This window comes from Lasioglossum baleicum, chromosome 6 (genome assembly GCF_051020765.1).
Source record: "Lasioglossum baleicum chromosome 6, iyLasBale1, whole genome shotgun sequence".
In the NCBI taxonomy this organism is placed as follows: Eukaryota; Metazoa; Arthropoda; class Insecta; order Hymenoptera; family Halictidae; genus Lasioglossum; species Lasioglossum baleicum.
The window spans coordinates 18,449,526-18,458,626 of record NC_134934.1 but is presented as its reverse complement, the minus strand read 5'-3'; the positions used below and the strand labels follow the sequence as shown (position 1 = coordinate 18,458,626).

The window sequence follows — 9,101 nt, the reverse complement described above, 5'->3', positions numbered from 1 at the left end:
TAGGTATATAATTTAAAAAATTAATTTTTTTCCATAATTGCGTGAAATATGGAAATTTATACATATATACATTACCGTGTAGTATTACCGTAATTATTTTCGAACTCTATCGAAATCAATTGAATGTAATTTAAAATTTGTTAGAGATGAGACATATTCAGACATATTTTAATCTATATAATAGCACATTACATAAGTGCAGTTAATATAAACGTTTGAAAGGAATGGAATGCATAAGTCGTGATTATGCCCAATCAGTAAACTGTTGTTATTATCTTAATAATTACAGTCTGAGGTATGTATTTACGTACATTATAAAGATAATGTTTTATTTTACGAACTGTAATAATACTGTCCCTCATTTATGTATAAAAGTACGTTTTTATAATCAGTGAATATAAATTTTCGTTAAAATGCATGTATATTTTTAGTTGATGTTGAAATAATTTATCCAACCGCACCTTCATGTATAGATAAAGTTATTGTGAGATAATTATTTTTTTATTTATTTAGGTCTCAGAATGTTGGAAAATGTAATCTTGTTTGTTTAGTAAAAGAATAAACATTGGAAACCTAGAAAGTTTCTGAATTTAACAGTGAAGAGAAAAATATGACACCATATACAGTAACATCAGAAATATTCACAGAAAATAAGAATTCCTCTATCAAGTTGAACAATGGCAGTGCGTATTGATTTTTTATGAAATATTGTACAGACTGTCGTTTTTATGTAATGTACAAAGGGTATATATGTATTAATATAATCTTTATATAATCAATTTTTTCAGCTGCAATATCTACCTTTATTTTTAAGTGTCCGTCTTATATGATTAAGCCAAATTGTGCTAACTACATTTTAACACATGACAGTGACAATGATTTAGATGTAGACAGACAAAAAGAAGAGAAATTAATTATAGGTATATAAATTTTATGTATATAGTTCTATGTTTGAAGAAACGATGATATATCTAATTATATTTTTAGAACATCGTACAACTACACAAATGCAACATGTGGGATTACAAGTATGGCGAGGTGCCTTGTTGTTAGCTGATTATATTCTGTCAAATCCTGATTTATTTAAAGATAAGACAGTTTTAGAACTAGGAGCTGGAGTTGGTTTAACTAGTATAGTTGCAAGCTTTTTGGCTAAAGAAGTAATTTGTACAGGTAATAGAACATTTAAATTTTAAGTCTACTAAAATTATCCATTGTAATTATGTAGCCATATTGTAATAATATTTATTTTACTTTTTAGACGTTGATGTACAAGGAATTTTAAAATTAATACGTAAAAACTTTTTAAGAAACAGTGCTTACATTAAATCAAAGTTTTACGTTACGGAATTAAACTTTTTAAGTTCAACGTGGCCTACATTCTATGCAAAAAGAATGAACGAAGCAACAATCATTTTGGCAGCAGATGGTAAGCTATAATGTTAAATAATCCGAAATCGAGACGAAGTACAAATTTATTCTGCTACGTTGCTTTTCAGTAATTTACGATGAGAACATAACAGAAGGATTTGTTGAAACGCTGAAGAAACTTTTGTCTTCAAAAATTCCAAAGACTATCTACATTGCTTTAGAGAAAAGATATGTTTTCACTGTAGCTAATATGGACACTACAGCTCCAATGTACGAAGAATTCTTGAAACGCATTGAAACAGAGAAACAAAATTGGCAAATTGAGTACATTAAAATAGACTTTCCACGATATTTCAAGTACAATAGATTAAAGCAAATGATACTTATGAAAATACAAAATAAATTAAACGAATAATTTAATCCAATACATAATAATTAGAAAAAAAGTAAATAAGAAGTATTATAGATTGTATCATTAATAACAAAAATATTAATAAATTTGTAGACGGTATCAAGTTACAATTTTAATTACATTGTAGAAATTAAAACAATTTAATAACTTAAAATCAAAAAGTATTCTTATTGAAAATTATTAACGATAACAGGAGAGGGGATTTTACATATGAGATCTTATCAATTTAGGGAAGAAATTGTACAATTTATAAATTATAAGTATGTGAAAACATGTATGTATTTAGCTATAGAAATTCTTCAACATCTATTTAATGGTATTATTATTTGTAATTAAAAAAAAACACTTGAGTACTATAAATCAACTGTTATGTATATAAATATGTACATATGTAAATACTACATTCAGTCAAAACTGGATAGTGATTATTATTATTATTATTATAGGTCTTCCATAATGAATTGACTCTTCAAAAAGGAGTGCATAGGGTGAAATACGATAAGAAAAAAGTTAGTACCAGAAGTTGCGAAAATTCAATATACATAATAAAATATAAATTGAAAGAATCCCTCTACTTTGTAATTTTTCATTAAACAGACTACAAAACATGCACTTCTCTTTGACTCAATTCATTTCGGAGCAGCTATAAGTTAGAATACTTTCTCGACAAAAGTATTTCTATCTATGTATAACAGAAATTTTACTGATTGCGAGTAAAAGTGTTGTGAAAAATCATTACTTCTAGAAAATTCAAGAAATTTTTTTTAACAATATCAAATAAAAATCTGTACGATTTATCATGTCCATATATTTATTGTTTTGTTTTATTTACAACCTAACATAAGTAATAATATTAATGGACAGTGATTGAAGTCGTGCGAAGAGAACAAAATGTCCCCTGTAAACGATCAATCTCTAAGAGTTGAAGCGAAATTTAAAAAATTCCTTCAAATTTAGTTAAAAAGAATCGTCGCGTACGATTCATCACTAACGGGTATAAATATATTTCTTCGAACGACTATCGGCAGTAAAGTTGTGTACATTACACGAAGAACAGTTCATTGTGACATGTGTACTAAATTTCATCCACAAGTTCATCTGAGAGAACGACAATCGACGATAAATTATTTTGCTAAATCAAGAAGAGATTTAACGCATTATAAAATGAGTATGTGTACTCAACATAGGAGATACAACTTAGCGATAGTCACTCTCATATTCAGATTCCCTGGTTTTGTAAAGGCACTTCTGTATAACTATTTACTTATTCCTTATTTTGGGTAAAACTTATAATTTACAGCCTCAGTTTATTAAATTGAGTTTACAAGAAATATTTGAAGTAATCCATTATCCAAGGTCCCATCATTAAAGAGATTGCGTGATAGCTTTCCAATTTTGTTTCAACCTTAGATATTAATAAATTCATCTATAAATCTAATTGATAATTTAAATTAATATTACATAGAAGGTACAACTGTTTTACTATGTAAAAGAATAATCTATCATTTCTAATTATGAATTTACTAGACTTATTCAGTGCCCTCGAGACATTCCACAAATAGCAATTATATATAAATTTTAATATATATTATTTTATCGTTATTTTTTCACATTTCTCGTATTGTTTCAGTATTGTTATATTTAAACCAATGATTACACTTCACGAATATTGAAAATCATATTTATGATTTATGAGGCAATAGAGTTTTTGTACATTGTTAAGCAAATAGTTTTAGAGAATTGATAAACAAAGTGCCATTGACTAGACCAAAAAAGAACGGGTATTATTATTATTATTATATTTTCATGAGATAAAGCTTTTAATCGAATGTATTCAAATTCTTTAACGTAACGTCAAGATTTTAATCAGAGTTATAAATTACTAATATTTCAGTGTTGATCTGGAAATATGTTATTCCTTTTCTTTTTATACATTAAATCTTTCGAATTCATAGAAAATTCGTTTTACTGGCTAGAGCGGTGATTATCAAGTATTAGCTTAATATCAATCATCCTATTCGGGAATTATCTTTGCAACAAGTACTGTACAAAAACGTACAATTAGCATAGCGCACATGTATAACGTTCACTAATAACTACTTCCATTTTGGGCCGGTTTTTGATGAGTGGTGCTGGTATTCGGTATTGTATCCAAAACCAATTTCCTTCTATGATATTCGGTAGTTGCACTTTCACTGGCCATCGATTTTCGGCGTAAAGGCGTTGTGTTCTCTAAAGCTTGAGTAATCGAATTTGTACTTTTACGCCGTGTCGGTATATCACTGGATTGCCTTTGTGCCGTTTCATTTTGATTGGACACTCCGTTGGACATTGAAATAGTCGAAGATGTTTTACTGTTAACAGTACTTGTTACGCTCGCTGTAGAAGCAGTCTTATTCGCATTGCTTTGTACAGAGGTAAATGTCCCAGCATTTTTGTTAACGGAGTTTTGAATGGTATTACTATGACTTACAGCCTTGTTCGACGACGTGGTTATCATGCTAGCATGTTTACTAACATTATTATGAATAGATACAGTCGTCTTTACATTTTGTGAATTCGGCGAACCAAGCGGTAAAGATGTTTTTCGTCTCGCATTAGAACTTCCCCCGTCGTTATTAAAATTCACTTTAGTGCTTGTAATTAGTACTTGTTTACTAGTATCTGAAGACGCGTGACAACCAGTACTAATCCATTTGTCAACTTGAGCTTCGTGGGATTTTTGTAAAACTTTCCGAATGTCACTATTCTCGCCACCTTCTTTCATAATCTCTTGTAATCGTTGGATCATTTGATACAGGATCACAGGACTGATCAGTCCAAAGTCAAACAAACTGCACATATGTAAAACGAAATTACGATATAAATTTTTCATGAGCAATTCTTTTCCTTTAGTCTCTAAAAACATTTGGCAAGCTAGTGGTATTTGGCAGTCTCCTACATAGCCATGTTTCATGACATGTAAATTCCACATTTTCATGAGTTCTTTCTCGCCCTCGTTTACATCAGTGAAATCATCGATCATCATCATCGTTTTTGTTTGTAACCATTTCGGATCGTTTTCCCCTTCCGAGTCGATATCCATTTCTTTTGGATATATAGGTAAACATGTAACAGTATGATGATACAACCTATAAAAATTGTTTATGTAATGGACCGTAATCACGTAACAGAGGATACAGTGTTTGTGTATCTTAGTTGAGTGTTATACCTATTGTGTCCAGTAATATAAGGTCTTTGGCTTTCATATTCATTCTCATCAAGCTCCAGGAACTCTGAAAGGCTTGGTTTTGTTCGTTTCGGGCGACATACTAAAATATTTGTTACACTTGTGCGTCTCATTGGCCCTGTTCTTGAGAAAGCTACGTTAGATGGTTGCGAAATCAACTCATGGGGACTACCTGCGTAGGAGCCATCGTAGCATTCGTTTATTGCTACATCTATACGAGCACCTTGCGGAATCGGCTATCAAAATAAATAAAGTTTATGTGACGACGTTTCATTCATAAAGATAAAATATTACTTTCAAGCACTCACCACGTATGTGAATGTGAATCGCGAATGACATAATTTTAAATGTTTTAAAAGAGAATAAAGTTTTCCACAATCTAACGAACACCATGGACAATGTAAATCTTCGCAGGCTTCCGTCTGTTGACGACTATTATTATTGTACAGAAATTGATAAACTATTTGTTGTGTACTCGTTGAATTATCTGCCTTTTCATTAGTTGTGGTCATCCTTGAAGAATTAAGAGGACTAGGTGTTGGCAGTGTGTTATTGTTATTATTGTGATTACTATTATTATTATTAGTATTATTATTATTGTTGTTGTTGTTTGTGGAAGAACGTTCAAGACCAGCTGAAACGAATCAATAATTTAGTCAATTTATCTTTCTCTGTTAACTTTTAATTGCTTGCATATAGTATTTACAATCTCGAAAATTTTAAATTTCGTGTCTCAAGCATAAACAAAGGTGTCGACCACACTAGCAAATATTTATAAAAATTTATTTATGTTGAAGTGATGTAACACTTACTATTTCCCGATCTGTTTTCTTTGTTATCACCGTTTGGTATAGGGTATATCGGAGTTGGCCTATCTACCAAACCATTGCTCGGTTCCATCGTCCAATTAAGTCTAAATTTTAATGTCGGTCCTTTGCTAAATACTTCAAAAGGGCCACATTCCTTGATGTCAGGTACAGACTCCCAAGAGCTGTGCTTCTTTGGGCTAGATCGAACATTGGTTTGTACTTCTTGTAAACCTAATTCATAATCGCCATCTGTCAATAAGCATCGATTATGTTTATCATAGACTATCAGCTCAGAACCATACAATTTGACTTCTTCGCCTCCAGTTTTAATCGAACCAGTGGAGGATTTACGACGTTTCTGGGCTGGTTCTGAAAACACAAAGCAAATACACATAGTAGAAGTATACCTTTTGATTTAATTTATTCCATGCGTCTGTACAAACCATCTAAATCACAGTTATGCATAAGGCAGCCAGTGCTGGATGTACAATAAACTCTAAGTAAAAGCATGTAAGTCTTTGCTACATGACCGTTGTTCAAACTGAAGGATTCATTTGGTATTGATATAGTAGGTGCTTTCGGTGGGGGCTGGTTTTCACAGGGATTTATTGGAACTTCGCTTGTACCAACAGATACCTGAAGCAGGAAATAAGTTTACAGTAATGATGGCTAAATTCGAACGAATGTTACGGTATTATAATTACCTGCATAATTGGAGAGCTCACATCCTTTCGTTTCTTATGGCAAATTTTTAATAACAGTGTTTCTACTTTTACTGGATCTTGAGGTGTTTCAGCTGCAAGAACAGCACCGTTATTATTTAATAGAACTGTTTCATGCGACTTGCAATTAGACATTGAATGTTACCTATTAATATACAGTTAGAAATAGAATATTTTTTTGTATAAATTTACCTTTTTTATCATAAAAACCTAGAAAAGTAAGAGTCATATATCCACGCATACCAGGATTTTGTTCTTGGTTGTTTTTTGACATTAGTTTCTCCAACATTGTGTCTATTTTAAAACCTCGTCGAGACTTATGACTTCTAGACATACGTTGTCTCATGTAAGTTAAATTTCTGTACAGAAATATTGGCTAAAAAGAATCACATACAACATTAGTAATTGTATGTATTGTTTGTATTTTTTAATACACACATGAACATACAAAAATGTAAAAACCAGAATGAAAAAATGATTCTTTTGTAATCAAGTAATCAACTAAGAGTATAAAATAATAAACTTGTATACCTACCATGTTCAACAGAAAACATAAATACAACAAGTTTCAAACAAACATTTGCTATATAATCATAAATACTCACAAACACAACACTATAACGATTTATAATAATCAAAGAAAAATTCATTTGATTATTGGTAAACAAATAGTGTACCAAACATATACTTAATTGTATATATGTATATGTAGTTATTTATTATTTAGAAAAATTTATTTTTTAATATATTTATTTTGTATTTTATATATTACTATTTAATATTGAAATGTTCAGTTAACACTTTGAAGACACATACGTTCAAATGATAAATAATTAATAATTTCTATAAAATTATAAGATATAGATTAAGTATATGTTTTTACTTACAGAGATTTGGTTTCTTGTGCGTAGAAATCGATAAATCTGGGTTGGTTCTGAAAAAATAATACAAATTATGCATTGTAGAATAACAACACGAAAAGGAAATTTGAATACTAACTTTGAAAAGTTAGTAAAATTGTGTTACATATATGTATAAGGAAAGATGTGTAGTTTAATTAATCGCCCCTAGATGGCTCAAAGGTTGAATATCCCTCTCAAAAGTGAAATGGTTCACAAGGAAGTTTAAAAGGTGAAGTCCGATAATGGAAAGCTGATTCTTCCGATTCAAAGGGGATATGATGATTGGGTTAATCTCGTGTTGATATGAGATGCCTGCGCCGTTTTTACTTGTTACGCTTAAAGCAGGTTAAACCCTTCTGATCCCAAATTTTTAAAAAATATTATAAAATAAAAATCTTAATCTTCACCTTTGAAGTATGGTGTTTCATTAAAGACTCCAATACACTCCAAAAAATTACGGTTCAATCTAGACTAATTGTAAGACCCCCGTTGCTCAGATACTGTTTGAACAAAACTAAATAATATTTCACACATCACTATTGCACAGTTTTTCGTTGAAGAATATCATTTTGACGAATTATATTGAATGTGATTAAAATTAGGCAAGAGAAAGAAGAATTAAAGAATTATAATTCAAACGTGCACCATTTGTTAATTGAAAAGATTGTCAAAATAATAGGATAACACAGTAATAATGAAGAAAATTCCAAGAAGCAGTTACTAATTTTACAAATCCTAAAGCATGTTTGTCAATTGTTTTAGAATGTTTTCCTTTGATATGAGAAATTGAGAGTACATTTAACACAACGAACGAATGACAGGTGTCCCATGCGGATTAAAGCTAAGGAGGGAGCAAGGAGAACCGACGCGCGCTTCGGCGCTTGGTACGTTTTCAACTAAAGGGGTTATGTGCGCTCGATGTTTAACATTTCTAAGAAACATTCGTGAGAGAAAAGACAGACGAATTAATTGGACAGTGAGACTTTAGACGTTAATTTGTCGGTGAATCACAACGATGTGTGCAAAAGAAAAACGATATCCGTGGAACCTTACTTTCGAAGGCCTGTAGGAATAGCTCATGATCCGCTTGTATCTGATCCATCCGGGGGCCCTTCTGTCCATCCAATTCTTTCTCCCGCTTTTTCGGCGGCATTTTCACACGATTTGTTGTCAAATATCCCACAGAAACTCACTTTCGTCACGTGAAAATACAATGACAACACCCGCCCCGCGCGAAAACTGCGGCGCTAAGCAGCGCTAAGCCTTCAACTAAAGCGCACCCTTACGTCGAAACTAGCAACTAGACCTAGCCAATTATATATTCGTTATCAGTTTGCACCGCGGCAAATGTATAAATATTAGCGCGGTTTTCAAGTTTTTAGTAACATTTGCAGAAACCATTACTCCTTGTAATATATACAATAAATGTAGCAATTTGTTCAATAGAAAAGCAAAGTATATTTACTGGAGCAATAGATTACTATGAAAATCTTAATAAAATACGAATCATTTTGAAAAGTTGAGTATATTTAGACAATATAATTTGGATCGAGTTACTCCAAATAAGTATCTTTTATAAGATATATAATCTTATATGTAATATACATGCATGTTTTGTTTTAGAAGAGAAAAATTATTCTCTCTCTATTGTCTCTA

At 31.1% G+C, this 9,101-nt stretch overlaps 2 protein-coding genes across 2 annotated transcripts; one reads left to right on the top strand and one right to left on the bottom strand.

Annotated features, from left to right (window-relative positions):
• The first annotated feature begins 541 nt into the window (after positions 1-541).
• Positions 542-1,786, top strand: LOC143209324 (methyltransferase-like protein 22). Its single transcript, XM_076424802.1, has 5 exons — positions 542-683; positions 789-920; positions 988-1,173; positions 1,262-1,429; positions 1,500-1,786. The coding sequence occupies exons 1-5, from the start codon at positions 611-613 to the stop codon at positions 1,784-1,786; spliced, it is 846 nt and encodes a 281-aa protein (XP_076280917.1). The 5' UTR covers positions 542-610.
• Positions 1,787-2,504: 718 nt separating this feature from the next.
• On the bottom strand, positions 2,505-8,725 carry Su(z)12 (Polycomb protein Su(z)12). Its single transcript, XM_076424738.1, has 9 exons — positions 8,499-8,725; positions 7,431-7,477; positions 6,736-6,919; positions 6,526-6,617; positions 6,265-6,457; positions 5,825-6,190; positions 5,321-5,646; positions 4,995-5,248; positions 2,505-4,914 (listed from the first exon to the last, which is right to left on the bottom strand). Exons 1-9 carry the CDS (start codon positions 8,596-8,598, stop codon positions 3,873-3,875), a joined length of 2,604 nt encoding a protein of 867 aa, XP_076280853.1. The 5' UTR covers positions 8,599-8,725; the 3' UTR covers positions 2,505-3,872.
• Positions 8,726-9,101: the final 376 nt, after the last annotated feature.